Source organism: Chiloscyllium plagiosum, unplaced genomic scaffold, assembly GCF_037043375.1.
Source record: "Chiloscyllium plagiosum isolate Xiang-an unplaced genomic scaffold, Cpla_swu_hap1 HiC_scaffold_3, whole genome shotgun sequence".
NCBI lineage: Eukaryota > Metazoa > Chordata > Chondrichthyes > Orectolobiformes > Hemiscylliidae > Chiloscyllium > Chiloscyllium plagiosum.
The window spans coordinates 71,602,249-71,619,063 of NW_028270141.1; the positions used below are offsets into that span (position 1 = coordinate 71,602,249).

At 42.0% G+C, this 16,815-nt stretch overlaps 1 protein-coding gene across 3 annotated transcripts in view; it reads left to right on the forward strand.

Annotated features, from left to right (window-relative positions):
• Window positions 1-16,815, forward strand: part of arhgap18 (Rho GTPase activating protein 18) — a 133,923-nt gene that overhangs the window by 36,040 nt on the left and 81,068 nt on the right. Inside the window, exon 1 of one of the 3 annotated variants that reach the window (XM_043683611.2) lies at window positions 7,801-8,197. The exons of 1 other annotated variant lie outside the window; for it this stretch is intronic. In XM_043683611.2, coding sequence (XP_043539546.1) covers window positions 8,082-8,197 — 116 coding nt within the window. In that variant the 5' untranslated portion in view covers window positions 7,801-8,081. Of the gene's footprint in view, window positions 1-7,800; window positions 8,198-16,815 lie in introns of those variants that run through there. One more of the 3 variants, XM_043683627.2, reaches the window with a different exon arrangement.

The following is a 16,815-nucleotide window of genomic DNA, read 5'->3' on the forward strand; positions in this document are numbered from 1 at the left end:
TTTGAGTCCATTGACTCATTTTCAGAATCAGTTTATCTAATGATGACATGCTTATTTATTTCTTTCTTTGGATTAGTAGAAAGTGAAGTTCCTTGTTTTTCACTTAAGAAAACTTTGGGCAGAACCTTATTGAGGTTTGAGTGATGTGGGCAACAGTGAGATTTATGGAAGGATCCAACGAGAAGTCTGATAAATTCTGTCTTGACATCAAGAGTGTCTCGTTTCATCCATTTTTCTTGTAACAACCAGAGTGGTAAGTTTCTCATTGACAAGGTACCAATTAAAGGAGATTATTGCTTATTAAATGCCTTGTTAATGCTCAAACTTGCTTCATTAAAATTCAGTTTCCTATCTTACAAGTGAGCAAAACAAGCTAACCATCGAGAAAACTCAACAAAGACACCAGAACATGAACATGGAGTCTTCAGCTGTTTGTTCCATGAGGACCTCCATATTGGTTTGGTCCAAGCAGCATCTCAGGGTATGATTCACCGACACCAGGTGAATGGACCTACCATTTGCTAACCCCTCACAAACATCAAGACATCTCTCCTATCCATCTGCAGGCTGTTGAGGAAGTATTGAATTACAGAATGCATGGCAACTCACATTGAAAGGCTGCACCAGGGATGCTGTGAGTGCAGGGATAGGGACCCAGCTCACAGATTGGACCAGGCCACATCCCAGGGCTGCTCACTCACTCCCTATGAGCTCACACACTTTGTGTCATCCTGCATGCTCACAGCATCCATGTGCCTTGTCGTGTCTACTAACACTGTCATGGGAAGAGGTCAACAGTCCTCAGCCCATGAGATACGCACCTTGTGATTATACGGCAGTGTGCTAAATCAATCTTATATCTGTACTCTATGTGAAAGCAGCCAGGTCTCAAAGTCAAAATATTGTCAGACTAACAATCCAGAATGTGATTTACAGCATTGAGAACAGCAGAGGCCCATCTGTCTGTTCACTTCTGTACCTCTAGGTTAGAGGACCGAGAGAATCCCTTCCCACACACAGAGTAGATGCATGATCTCTCTCCATTTTGAATTCGCTGGTGCTCAAGGAGGGCAGATGAATACTTGATGCTTTTCCCACATGAAGTACAGCTGAATTGGCCTTTCCACATGTGAACTGGTTGATGTCTCACTAGAATAGTTGACTGAGTGAATCTCTTCTACACAATGAGCAAGTGAATGACCTCTCCGTTTGAATATCTAAAGAGCTTTGCACAGGACATTGCCCTCACTGAAGTCCATGGAGATACCTGTTGGTTAGAGGTCCCAGCACAGAAAGTCAAGAGCTGCCTCCCACAGCATTCTAGTGAATTGGCCATAGTCAGCCACCTAGGTGGGCTGTACATGGTCAGGAGGTTCTGTGTCTCTGTATTCCAGACAGTGGGTGACAGTCAGTCCTGTGGCTCCATAGCATCCTGTCCAGGACTTGGTGCTAACGTCATTGGGTACCTGTTCAGTCACAAGTCAGGAGTCTGGACACTTCTCGTTCAGGGGCTGTCTGTTTAAATCAAGGGTGCATCCATTGGCTCCATCCACACAAACAAAGGGGAGACACCAATGAGGGGGTATGCTAATGTTAGGAGGAGAAGATTCAGAAAATTATTCTTCAGGACTGGGACAAGCTTTAAGAAAGAAGGGGGCAACAGTATCTGCAAGTACTATTCAATAAAGCATGAATGGCACTGAGGTAAGGTGGAAGAAGGATTTATTGACAGATAGGAGCATGCTAGCTTCAAGGTGGGAGAGGAGTGTAGGACCACATCTGGCATGGCCATCTCATGAGCCAGGGACTGGGGTTGGATTGGAAGGTGGGCAGGTGCAGGATTAAATGGGGACCTGAGGAGTTACAAAGCCTATGGGCTTATGAAAAGAGCTGGAAGGAAGAAGAATTGGAATTTGTGGACACCCCAATAGACAGAGGCAAATGCTGCAAGCTGCTGGTCAAAGAGCACTCACTTTTGCCTTCAACCATGCTGCAAATTGCAAGTATGGAACGGGAAAGAAAATGACTATGGCCATATTTGGAGTAGACAGCTCAGTGTTTTAATCTGAGAGGGAGAGGGCTGCAAGATCCCATCTTGAGGTGTTTAAAGGGAAAGGACATTACACACACACCCACACACTGTACAGGCTCAGACCTGCAGATTCCCTAATTCCTGCCTAGCCTGATGCATTACCCCCACTGTTTACTTTGCAGTTCCCAGCCCCAGACATCATTAACTTCTTCATTTCTACCAATGCATTCAAACACAGAGACCACGGCAAGAATGAGTGTCAGAAGGACATTATTTATCTTGCTTCCAGATGCTGCAACAGGTTGTCAACGCTGACATCAATTCATGGTAAATCCTGGATGGACATGAAGGCATGTCTAATGCTGGAACAGTCTTATTCAGGGCTGTACTGTCAGTCAGGCCAATTGATGGAAGGAAAAGCGCAGCAGGTCAGGCAGCATCCAGGGAACAGGAGAATCGACGTTTCGGGCATAAGCCCTTCTTCAGGAATGAGGAACGTTCCTCATTCCTGAAGAAGGGCTTATGCCCGAAACATCGATTCTCCTGTTCCCTGGATGCTGCCTGACCTGCTGCGCTTTTCCAGCAACACATTTCCAGATCTAATCTCCAGCATCTGAAGACCTCACTTTCTCCTCAATTGATGGAAGGAGAAAGTGAGGGCTGCAGATACTGGAGATCAGAGTTGGAAAGTGTGGCGCTGGAAAAGCATAGCCGGTCTGGTAGCATCTGACAAGCAGGAGAATCAACGTTTCAGGCATAAGACCTTCATCAAGAATGTGGGGTGTGGAAGGGGTCTGGGAGATAAATAGGAGGGTGGGGGTGGGGGAAAGGGAGCTGGGAAGGCAATAGGAGATACAGTTGGAGAGTGAGGGCGATAGATTGAAGCGGAGGGTGGAGCAGATAGGTGGGAAGGAAGATGGATGGGTAAGGCAATTCAAGAGGGCGGTGCTGAGTTGGAAGGTTGGATCTGGGATAAGGTGGGGGGAGGGAAGATGAGGAGATTGGTGAAAACAACATGGATGCTGTGTGGTTGGGGGATCCCAAGGCGGAAATGAGGCATTCTTCCTCCAGGAGTTGGATGGCTTGGATTTGGTGGTGGAGGAGGCTCAGGACTTGCATGTCCTTGGCAGAGTGGGAGGGGCAGTTGAAATGGTCAGCCACAGCCCTCCTGAACTGCCCTACTTGCCCATCTTCCTTCTCATCTAACCGCTCCACTCTCCACTCCGACCTATCACCCTCACCCTCCACCTGCATCTAACTACTGCCTTCACAGCTACCTTGCTCCCAGCCCCAGCCACCTTCTGTTTATCTCTCAGCCCACTTTCCCACCCCACATTCCTGATGAAGGACTTATGCCCGAAATGTCAACTCTCCTGCTTCTTGGATGCTGCCTGACCGGCTGTGCTTTTCCAGCATCACACTTATCGACAATAGATGAAAGGTTAAAACAGAGCCATTTATAAGAAAGAGTTAAATAATATACAGTAGATTAACCCTACACCACCAATTGTCCTCAATAAATGTTTTTTTCCTCTCCCTCCCATAGGATCTCAATGTGTTCACTGGATTTACAGCTGACAGCCCATTGGCCCTGGAGGTTTGGTTGAGCAGCTGGAGTGGCATTTGTATATGGATGGGTCAGATATGATTAGATTCCCTACAGTGTGGAAACAGGCCCTTCGGCCTAACAAGTTCACATCGACTCTCCAAAGAGTAACTCAACCAGACCCATTTCCCGCTGTCTAATGCACCTAACACTATTGGCAATTTAGTGTGGCCAATCCACCTGACCTGCACATCTTTGGACTGTGGGAGAAAACCGGATCAACTGGAGGAAACCCAAGCAGATATGGGAAGAATGTGCAAACTTCACACAGACAGTCACCCAAGGCTGGAATCGAACCTGGGTCCCTGGCACTGAGAGGTTACAGTGCTAACCACTGAGCCACCATGCCGCCTCGAGGCTGAGGCTCTGCTTGGCGGAGGAGTCTCCTTGACATGAACATCCAAAGGGCACTCAGGATGAAGAGCCAGGACACCTCTGGAGTGTCCTGGAATGGGCTGTGTGTGGTTCCTCCTCCAGCTGAGTGCTGCCCGGCACTACCCTGTCTCAGTGTGAGGAAGGGGCACCTGGAATGCATGTCACTTCCACGTGCCCCCGTTACATACCATCAATCCTGAGGACCCAAGACTCGGGGCGAGGCGGGAGGAGTGGTAATGACATGAGAACCTCTCCAGCAGACCCTGAGAGTGCTGGGCCTGGCTCTCCATGGCAGTCTGTGGAGGCAACCAGACAGCCACATGACTCGTTGCACTCCTGCAGTTTCTGGACAACGAGGGCCATTGCTCCCCCACACTCCTGCCTGCTATGCCTAGTCCTCCCTGGGTATGTGATTGTCGACACAACTGGGTCCTCTCCTGCCTGGGGCTGAGCTGGTACCTGGTCTGTAGCAGCCCTCCAAGTACTAGTAGCCTGGGACGTTTCTTCCTCAACCAGCTACAGAGCCAGTCAGCTTGGATCCTTCATTGCCACAGAGTGCAGTGGAGGCCGGGACATTAAATGTCTTCAAGGCAGAGATTGATAAATTCTTGATCTCGCAAGAAATTAAGGGCTATGGGGAGAGTGCGGGCAAGTGGCATTGAAATGTCCATCAGCCATGATTGAATGGTGGAGTGGACTCGATGGGCCGAATGGCTTTACTTCCACTCCTATGGTCTTATGGTCTTACCAATGTTTTCCCAGATTCCTCGGTACTCTCTTCCTCAGACCTTGAGGAGTTGGCTCCTGGTGGTGGAAATCTGGCTGGTACCTGCAAGTCAAAAACGAGAGAAGGCCTTGCAGTCAATGGTGAGACAATGCCAACGGGGTTCACGTGAGAGTTACTGTGGAATGAAGAATGGCACTTAATCAGATGGTCCAGCACAGGAGCAATGCCAGTCTTTTCCTGCCAGGGCCACAATGTTCTCCTCAAATGATGGGCACCTCTCCCAGGCTCTCTGTACCCTCTGATGGGCTGTTTTCTCTTATGAAGAGAGAAAGGGAGGAATTAAGTGTGTGAAAGTGGGTGGCACTGAAGTTAGTGCTGGCGTACATGAGCGAAACATGGTGAGGTATCTTCAATGAGTGCATAAGCTACCCAGACGTCACACAGGGTTAGTGATATGTGAGACTGGGGGAGATTTGGTGTGAGGAAAGATGTTGCAGGCAACAACATCAGTGATGGAGCAAGAGCCATGGTGGGAGGTAGGTCTAAAAGCAGAGATGGAGTAAGTGTGAGGATGTGGCCCTGACTTTGGCTTACTGGAGACAGTTACTGACCCTCCTATGCAGTGCTGGATGTTCTAGGGGCAGTAGAAATCACACAACACCAGGTTATAGTCCAACAGGTTTAATTGAAAGCATTAGCTTTCGGAGCACCGCTCCTTCATCAGGTGGTTGTGAAGGCCACAATTCTGAGGCACAGAATTTATAGCAAAAATTTACAGTGTGACGTAACTGATATTATACATTGAAAAATACATTGATTTTATGTAGAGTCTTTCATTTTTTTTTAAAAGTTGCATTCTCAGGTTAACTGTAACAATTGGTGTTAGCTAGACAATATGTTGAAGGTGTTAGCCTCTGTGCCATAATGTTTAGACTGATTCTAATCTACAAAGTGAGATAACAGAGTCTTACATGAATTCATGCAGTTTTTGAGCAAAGTACAATATACTTGCAGAGTTATTTGAAAGGTCCATTCAGAAGTCTAATAACAACCGGGAAGAAGCTGTTCTTGAACCTGTTGGTATGTACATTTAAGCTTTTGTACCTTCTGCCTGATGGACAAAGTTGGAAGAGAGTCAAGATTAGAGTGGTGCTGGAAAAGCACAGCAGCATTCTCATCTTGACTCTGTGGTTGAAAAAGATTATAACCCATGTGGGAGGAGTCTTTGATGATGTTGACTGCCTTTCCGTGGAAACGAAAAGTGTAGGTGGAGTCAATGGATGGGAAGTTGGTTTGTGTGATGGACTGGGCTGTGTTCACAACTTTCTGTAGTTTCTTACGGTCTTGAGCAGAGGAGTTGCCTTACCAAGTCATGGTGCATTCAGATATAATGCTTTCTAGGGGCACCTGTAAAAGCTTTGCCAGATTTGTAGTAGGCATTAAAAACATTTTCTCAATTAAATTTTTTTTTAAATACAAGACCAATTAAAAGGAATAAGCATTACATCTGTTTCAACTCTGCAAAATAGGTAACAGCTGTTCATTAGTTCATTTCTCAGAGGAATGCATGACAAAGCAGAGGGAACCTGCCCATATAGAAATTTACACAAAGTTCGGTAGTTAACATCATCATCAACTGATGGATTCCCACTGGCAACACCACTCTAAATCATTTGACTCTCCTTTCATACAGTATAACTGTAGATTTTCACTTTCAATGGTATTCTTGCAAATTATCCTGATGAGTGCAAGTAAAAAGTTCAATAAAATATAGTTTTTTCAGCAATGCACAATCATATATAGCACAAGGTGAAATGTCAGATTAGATTTTAGCTTGATTTAAGTTTTTGTTGTAGATAGAAGACAGTGTAAATTAGAATGACGCTTTACATAACTTTTTCTGTGCATAATAAGTTTGCCAGAGTGGAGACTATGGATAACCTTTCCTGTGTTAGAATTCAAACTGAATCTTTTTCATGCTATATTTTGTAAAATAGAATCATTGAATGGTTACAGTTCAGAGGGGGTATTTGACTATCATGTCCATGACAACAAACTATAATAAAAAACTATTTAGTCACACACCTGTGTCCTGCCCAGACCCTTCCCTTCTTTTTTCTCTTTGGGTGCTTGTACAATTCCTTTTTGAAAGCCATGATTGAATCTGCCACTACGACTGTTTCAGGCAGTACATTCCAGGTCATAGTCACACACATCTGTAAATCAATCGTCTTGTTTTCTTTTGATCTTTTGCCAATTGCCTTAACTCTATGCCATTGTGGTTCTGTTCGCCGAGCTGGGCATTTGTGTTGTAGACGTTTCGTCCCCTGTCTAGGTGACATCCTCAGTGCTTGGGAGCCTCCTGTGAAGCGCTTCTGTGATGTTTCCTCCGGCATTTATAGTGATTTGTACCTGCCGCTTCCGGTTGTCAGTTCCAGCTGTCCGCTGCAGCGGCAGATACAAGTCACTGTAAATGCCGGAGGAAACATCACAGAAGCGCTTCACCGGAGGCTCCCAAGCACTGAAGATGTCACCTAGATAGGGGACGAAACGTCTGCAACACAAATTCCCAGCTTGGCGAACAGAACCACAACAACGAGCACCTGAGCTACAAATCTTCCCCCAAACTTTTAACTCTATGCCCTCTGGTTTGCAGCCACTTTGCAAATGGAAATGGAAATATGACCTAAGAGTGTTTGTTTCTGATAAGGATAGCCAATATATTTCATTCCTGAGTATTAACTTTCACTAACTATAGTAAATTCCATGGAAGGACAATCAACAAAGTCATATAATGAAGCCAGTGCTCTTCAATACTTGGGACAGTTCAACTGTGTATGTCAATACATTCCATTCATGATATTCAATCACAAACTCCTCCAAGCCAGGTCACTGAGTTAAAGCACAACAGTTCCTTTAACAAATCAACTTGAAAAATAAAAAAAGAACAGAATAATCTTCATATTTATTGCCAGTAGATGTGTGTCCTTTATGATGGCATTGCCTTTTTAGTTTCTGCTTCCTTCACAATTCTAAATGTTTTTATTTGCATAAGTCAAGAAGAAAATATGTATCAGTGTCGGAAAATACCAAGAAATTCAGTAATGACAGCTCAACAGCTGCAAGCTCTAAGCTCAGCGTCTTTAATTTTACTGCCATTTGCGTGGAACAAGGAAAGCTTTTTCTCAGGCACTAGCCCTACCCACTGTTCAGAATAGCAGGGGTGGAGTTTCATTATGGAAATGATCCATGTTGCCAGGCAAGGAAGGATTTTTATTGCCTTCTCTGTTTTCTGTCGTGTCCAGTTGATCAATAACTAGCAGAAATATGTCTCACTCACTATGGATCCACTGCCTACTTCTCAGAGCGTAGTTTTAACAGGATACCACTTAAATGATGCTTCCACTGATGATTTTGCGAACAGCATAAAGGAGGAAGTGGGACCTTCTTCACCAGGGTAGGAATTTTGTTCTTTAGAGAAAGGGATTACATTCTCAGTGAATAGTTTCAAAGAATCTCAGCACTTTGAAACACACCTGTGTGTTAGTCATATTTCAATATGTCATTACAGTGCAAAGGTTTCAGCTGCTGTGGATAATGATTGCTGATCAATGATCCAAAGCTTTTTAAAAAAGTATTTTCCATTATTTCAGAGGTTGATCGTTCATACATTCTGGAACTGCATGTTGTTACAAAGCTAAATGCTGTACATGTTTCAGTCACTTTTACACAAGCAAAGGCTGAGCATCTGTTAAACATGTCTGTGATTGTCTTACTGGACTAGAATGTTGAAATGCATTATGAAATCTTCCAACTACCAGATCAAAATTAATTGGAATTTTCTTTTGTCGATAATATATTCTCAAAATTAGGATTTAAGATCAGAAACTCAGCATAATTATTTCTCAAAAAAATATTGCAGACAAATTGCACATTGTATTTGAATCACAAATTCTATCACATTATACAGTATATCAGGTTTCAGCATTTTTAGGAGGTGCTGGCATTTGAGTTGTGTTTGCTGTTGCTATATTTACGTATCATCGCTGATCATGTCTACTACAAATTTCAGTTGGCTTGATTTTGATTTGACTCAAGATAAACATTCCAGCCTTTTTTTGTTGATAGTTTTGTAGGGTTGCTTTTCACAAACATCAAGTAATGCTCTGAGCTTACAATACTCCTATTCTTACTTGTAACACTCTACTGTAGCACTCTCTTAAACAGATCTTCAGTGAAATTTTCATAATCATTTGTACTGCCTCTAATAAACTGAATTGTTGGTTCTGTCTCCTGGAAAATCCCTATTATAAAACATCATCCATTGTCACTTTTTCTAGTTTATAGGAGCAGAATGTGTCTCCCATCCCTACAATGTTACTGAAGTATGTTGCATGCCAAATTTCAATCAAGCTCCAAGTCAATTCTTGGTCAGTGATCACAGGCCAGTGCCATCCCATTCTACTGCCCTTCAATTTAATGATAATTCAACATCAAATAAGGCGTGTTATGCTCACTTGACATCCTGATAACTGGATGTGTAATTGAAAGACCTAGACAAATTCACTTGTTAGGAGAAAATGCCATTATTAATTACAATGTGTTGCCTGATAAAAGACAGCAAACAGACGGCTTTAAAACAAAGGGTCACTTCCATGGACTGCACAATGGAACAATTCATAAGACCTTTACTGTGTGGAGGAAGATCATTCGGCCTACCAAATCCATACTGATCCTTGAAGACCATCCCACCCAGATGTACCTCTTACCCCATCCCTACACTCCTCATCGATAATCCACCTAACCTACACATTGTTAGTCTACGGGAGGACTAGAGGACATCCGCGTAGATACAGGCAGAATGTGCAAACTCCACACAGACGGATGTCAAGGATGGAATTGAACCTGATCCCTGGTGCTGTGAGGCGGTAATGCAAACCACTGGGCCGCAGTGCCATCCTCAAAGTTGAGAATGTTAAACCTCGAAGACCGAGGAAAGCAGCTATATGGGAGCACTACCACCTGCAATTTTGTCTCCAAGCCACACACCATTCTCATTCACCCCAAATTGCCATTCCTTCATTGCCACCCGGGTTAAAATCCTGAAACTGCCTTCACTATGAGTGTACAGACCCCTTGACAACTGCAGCAGTTCAAGTAGGCAACTAACTACCACCTTCTCCATGACATTTCTAGATGGTCAATAAATGCTGGTCTGTTCAGTAATGCCCATTCGCAGAAACGAATGAAAGAAATCTTAATTTCCTCAGCAGGGCTGCTTAGAGTGAGCTCTGCACAGAGGAGTACAAGTAGCAAGACCTGTCAAAAACACATAGTGTGGTATCAATGGCAGTGATTTGAGCAGGTCCTTAAATACCTCCATTAGATAAACAGAGGAAGGCATTGACTGAATACCTCATGTGTCTCTCTGTCTCACTGTGAATGTGCAATAGCAATTGATTTGTATTCCTCCTGCTGAGGTTGGGAGAGAATTCTTCCAGAAGCATACGCCTCTTTGTGTTCCAGGTGATAGTTATCAGCTGAGAAATTCTTCCTGGAGAGACTTTTAGTGAATTGGAATTTCTGTCCGTACAATGACTATATCCCTAACTGCAGTTTATATCTCAAATATATAAAGAACTACATCTTCTGCAGAGTGTTGACATGATGTATTGCTCAGGTGAAATTCCACTCTAGTAAACGTCTGCAATTAAAGAAATATAGAACCAAAGTTTTGCATGCCAACTGCCTTTGGGAAACCATCAATTCATTTTAAATCTCATTCAGGAATCCTGGCAATGCTGAACATGCAGGTATTGCTAAAATGAAGGAAGTGGCATAACATGACACTTTTCTTTTCATCTATCATATTAAATGTCGTTCTCCTCCACTTCCACTGAACCTGAAAAAAAAGTGATTTAAAGCTTAAATGGATCCCAACAAAATTCACTGCCTGTTACATTGGGCCAGAATTGTCCATGGAAATTAGTGTTAAAATAATGGAGCTCTCCTAATTGTCACTGCACCTTCTGGCGAATAGTAGATTTGTAAATATGGCTGCAAATACAATATTTATTGTCAGTGTTGTGCCATCCTTGCTAAAATGGCATCACTTTGCTTCATCATTTAAATTAATTGCGTGAAGTTGCTGCATTTTCAGAGATGAATTCAACAACATGTTGTTATTTCAGTGTAAGTATCTTTTAAACCATGTGCTTGGTGTCAACCATTGCCTGTAATTATGCATTTTAAAAGAACTTTGTTCCCTTTAATTCAAACGAGGTTACAAAAGGTGATACTTAGATGCTTTGCATTACAATGCAAAAACATCGTAATGTTGGAAATTCAAAATAAAAAAAATATTGGAAATGTTCAGCATCTTTGAAGCGAGAACCAAGTATAATGGAAGACTTCAGATTGGTGATCCTTCTCCCTAGATTGGCTTCTTTTTGGATTGGTTACATACCCAAATCCAGATGATCATTAAACACCAGATCAGGATACAGTGACAAGTTGATGAAATGTAGAAAAGCTCCCATTTTCTAATGACTAAGTAAAATGCAAAAATGATGAACTAATGTGACTTTATTTTGGTGTGTCAGGGATAATGTAATTAGCACCCTCACAATGTTAGATACCAAGGATAATCTGAATTGAAATCAAACTAATCAATCAAACTATTTTAGACTTAAAAGTATTTTTGGTACATCACATTTGGGTCAATTCGATGGGTCCTCTTCTGTTTTGTTGGCATAACATTAATCAAATTCCAGCTCGGTGTATAAATAGGCAAACCTCTGCCAAAATTATAAAGCAAGAAAATTAATATCCAATATTGCAGCAGTTAACAGTGTTTCGTCTATCAGCAGCATAACATACATTATCGAGATTATTATACAGTTTTATGAGGATGAACTTCATAACCCAAATTAAGTTTATAATTGGTTTAGTTTATAATATTACTTCTTTATGTTGTGAACAGAAAACTAAAAACTTTTTCATTCATAGTTAGCTATGAGCATTGCACATTTTTCATTTGCCCTGGTGTGCTTGGATTTAATACCCAAAGTGAAACTTGTTGTGTATCATGACCGCAGGTCAGGACCCCAAAGCCCTGTTGAAATTTTCAATTTTAATACAAAATTTTTGAAAAAAAGTAAGTTTGGTGCAGCCAAAACTGGTTGCAGATATGGAGTCACAGAGTCATACAGCGTGGAAACAGACCCTTCGGTTCGACCAGTCCATGCTGAACATAATCCCAAATGAAATTAGTTGCACCTGCCTGAGAGGTGAGAGAGGCCCACAGAAGGTTACACCTACAGATATGAACAGAAATTCAAATAACAGCTTTTTAAAGGTTGGGAAGAGTTCAGACTGATCTTGAGACCACAAAGATAACAAAAGGGTGACACCCACCTGCTCAACAGCAAGCTACCTCTCCCAAACTGTAAGCATCTCTTGTGTTTTTTTTTCCTTTTTAACAATACACAAGGACAGAGGTTTTAAAAAGTCAGTTTCAACGTTACTGGACTTTGTTAGTGGGATTGAAGTTTCTCATAAGTGCCAGCCTGGTTATGAGCTTCCTATATTCTATATTTCTATTTGGACTAAAGGGATCATAATTAGGTGGCATTGCAGACAGTGTAAATGATAGCATGAAATTATAAAGGGATATTGATAGACAAAGTGAATGGGCAAAACTGTGGCAGATAGAGTTCAATGTAAGCAAGTGTGAGGTTGCACAGTATGGATTGAAAAAGATAGATTAACATACTTTCAAGATGGTATGAAGTTAAATACATTGGATGTCAAAAGAGACTTGGAGGTTCAGGTGCAAAGGTCTTTAAAATATCACAAATAAGTGTGGAATAATCAAGAAAGCTGCTCTTTATACCTAGAGGACTGGAATTCAAGGAGGCAGAAGTTATATGCAGTTTTACAACATCCTAGTAACATCCCACTTGGAATATTGTGAGCAGATGTGGATATCACACCTTAGTCCATATCTGGATTAAGGAGAGACTATACAAATTAGGCTTGTTTTATGCAGAGTTCAGATGCTTAAGGGGTGGTCTGTTTGAAGTCTTCAAGATATTAACAGGAAAAGACAGGTTAAATAACCTTTTCCACTGGTTTCAAACTGGAGGCATAGATTGAGAATTAGGGCAAGACCATTCAGGAGAGACGTTAGGAAGCACTTCTATGCTCAAAAGTTTGGTCATGTTTGAAACTCTCCTCCACAAATGACAGTGCATGCTGGGTCAGTTGTTAATTTTAAATTCGTGATAAGCAAAGTTATTAAGGGACATATGACAAAGACAGGTAAATGGCATTAGACAGCAGATCAGCTATAATCTTATTGAATTGTGAATCAGGATGGAGGGGCTGAATAGCCTACTCCAATTCCTATGTTCCTGAATATGGAGAGAAAATGGAAACGGTTACTGAGTTGGATGATCAGCCATGAATGGTGGAGCAGCCGAATGGCCAACTCCTACTCCTACATTCTACATTCCCAGATTAGCATGCTGTGAAGGTTACAGTCAAAGTCACCCTTTTGTTACAGACAAAGAACTTCTCTCACTTTGAATGCTAGAAGTCAGCTAGCTAGCTCCCAGAGGAAAGGAAATACGATAACAAAATGACTTTCTCACACCCTGATTGCTGGAGTTCAATCACAATCAAAAGGAATCAGAACTAGAAAATCACAGACAATCTACAAAACGAAGAATCATAAAGGTAACTGTTCAATTCCCAACATCAACATTTTCAGTAACCTCCATTGCCGTGGCTGAAATTTTCAACTAGCTGCTTTTTGCACACAATTCAGAGACTTTAGTTTTTAAAATGTTTTCCTTTTGTCTTACCTCTTGTTTCTAATCTATGTGTTTGTGGGTAGCTTTAATAATTCTTCTTCTGTTTAACAATTCATAAACGTATTCTTTATTAACCCAAGAAAGCTTAAACTGGCTTCTTTTATAACATAATTTCTTTGGGGTCTGGAAGAAAGATCCACAAAGGAACAGATTTTTTAAAAAGTTAATCTTGTAGAATCATTGGAGGGAGTAGGTGAGTCAATAAGAGGAGTCAGTTTATCCCTGCATACTCAAAAGATTAAACTTTTGCATCTCCTGTCTGGAACTTTAACAAATGAAGGATCTTCATCTAGGTTCTGGTTGTAAGAAGAAGCTCCTTCCTGAAGAAGGGCTTATGCCCGAAACGTCGATTCTCCTGCTCCTTGGATGCTGCCTGATCTGCTGCTCTTTTCCAGCAACACATTTTTCAGCTCTGGTTGTAATCATACATGTGCAGTGACTTAAGTCTTTATCATTGTCTGTACTTCTTCCTTAAAAAAAAGAGTCATCACGTTAATTGTTGTGATCCATGTTCAGATCTTCAATTTTGCTAAAATCTTAGAAACTTAAAAGTCCTTTAATTTAGTCTTTGCCAAGCAGTGAATAATACCTGCATGTAGCTCACTAAAAGCTTCATACATCAAAATTCTGATTATATCAGAATTTCAACTGTTAACATTTCCTTAGGATTTGCACAAATATTACAAGTAAAAATTAACCCCTTCTTGCCAATTATCAATCAAAGATGTCAGACAAATATAAGGATTCTGGGTAATCCAAGATGGAGATGGGGAAAATATTGTGGCTATGACAGCTGTTCTTCTTTTGAGGTATTTTCATTGTTGGAGCAATAATTAAATTGTTTTGGAACGTTGAAAAAAAAACTAAAACAGCAGCATTTTAAAAAGGAGGAAGAGAAACAAAGCAGATACCACATGGGAGGTAGAAAAAAAACAGGGGACTAAACCTGCTCAGCGGTCTGATCAAGCAGTGAACCTGTACAGTTGACTGCCTCTACTGTTTAGTTTCAAGTATGTCTGGATGTTGGAATTGTTCTAAGAAAAATAAACAAACAGTGAAATTCACAGCTGACCTTGGAGAAACCTGTGTGGGGAGCTAACAGCATGGAGCTAAGTGGCTTATTTTTTAAAGTGTAGCCTTGCTGCTTTTTTTGTAAAATTACAATGGTGAGTAGAATGTTTTCTTTTAGATTATATGTTCTATTGAGATCTATCTCTGGATTACACATTAAAAATATAAACATAGATACGAAGCTATCCTGGAGCAATGTTTTAAATGTGGTAAAACTGTGCTATTTTCTGGGTCTGTAGATTGTTAAGGTGCAAAGACACCCTTTAGTAGATTGATGTGCTCTTCCTGCTGGATGTGGGAGGTGAGGGAGAATTTCAATGTCCCTGATAATTATGTCTGCAGAAAGTGTGTTTGGTTGCGAATCCTCTCAGATATGTTGGAGAGGTAGTTGGATTGGAGTTGGAGTTGGAGAGGTAATGAAGAATTTGCAGGAGCCGAGGCTGTGATGGATGGCAGTTTCAGGAAGAGAAAAAATTTGCAGATAAAATCAGGTAGATGGGTCACTGCCAGGAAAGGAAGAAGGTAATGCAGGAGTCTCCTGTGGCTATCCCCATCTCAAACAAGTATGCTGTTTTGGAAAATGGAAGGGGTGATGTTCTTATGATGGTCTCTCAGGGGAATGTGACACTGGCAGCCAGGTTTCTGGTACTAAGACTGGCTCTAATGTAACGAGGGAGTACATCAGGTTCGAAGCAATTGATTGTGATAGGGGATTCTCTCTAGTCAGAGGCACAGGCAGACATTTCTACAGCTGACAATAAGGTGCCAGGATCAAGGATATCTCGGAGAGGATGCATAATATATTCAAAGGAGAGAGGGCTCAGTAGGAGGTCGATGTACACATTGGAACTAATAACATAGAATGAGAAAAGGACCAGGTGCTGAGCAGAGAATAAAGGAAATTAGGTAGGAAGCTAAAAAGTAGATCCTCGAAAGTAGTAATATCTGGATTACTCCCAGTGCCACGAGCTCGTGAGAGTAGCAATAGGAGGAGAGAACAGATGAATTTGTGGCTGAGGATTTGGTGCAAGGAAGAAGGATTCACACTTTTGGATCATATGAGTCTCTTCTGGAGTAAAAGTGACCTGAATTGGAAGGGGACTAGTATACTGGCAGGGAGATTTGCTAGAGTTGTTCGAAAGGATTTTTAAACTCATTTGGGTGGCAGGGAGATCGTGAGGAAAGAGATCAATCTGAGACTGGTGCAGTTGGGAAAAGAAGTGAGGCAACGGCACGGTGGCACAGTGGTTAGCACCGCTGCCTCACAGCGCCAGAGACCCGGGTTCAATTCCCGCCTCAGGTGACTGACTGTGTGGAGTTTGCACATTCTCCCCGTGTCTGCATGGGCCCCCCTCCGGGTGCTCCAGTTTCCTCCCACAGTTCAAAAATGTGCAGGTTAGGTGAATTGGCCATGCTAAATTGCCCGTAGAGTTAGGTGTAGGGGTAAATGTAGGTGAATGGGTCTGGGTGGGTTGCTCTTCGAAGGGTCGGTGTGGATTTGTTGGGCTGAAGGGCCTGTTTCCACACTGTAAGTAATCTAATCTAATTCTAAAAAAACAGTGAGGGCAAGCAGGAACAAAACAGAGAATGAGGTAGGACTAATAAATTAAACTACATTCATTTAAATGTAAGATGCCTAACAGGGAAGGCAGATTGTTGGGAACACAGAACTGAAATCATAGCAATTACAGAGATGTGGCAAAGGGATGGATAGGACTGACCGCTTAATGGTCCAGGGTATAGATGCTATGGGAAAGGTAGAAAGGCCGGCAAGAAAAGAAAGGCGTGATGTTTTTGATTAGGGATAACATTACAGCTGTACTTGGGGAGGATATTCCTGGGAATATGTCCAGAGAGGTTATTTGGATGGAACTGAGAAGTAAGAAAGGGATGATCACAATTATTGGGATTAGACTAATCCCCCACTTCCCCTCCCCCCCCCACCTCCCAATAGTCAGTGGGAAATTGAGAGGCAAATTTGTAAGGAGATCTGTTATATATAAGAATATAGGGTGACAATGGTAGGGGATTTTAACTTTTCAAACATAGACTGGGACTGTCATAGTGTTAAGGGCTTGGATGGAGAGGGATTTGTGTGTGCAAGAAAACATTTTGATTCAGTATGTAG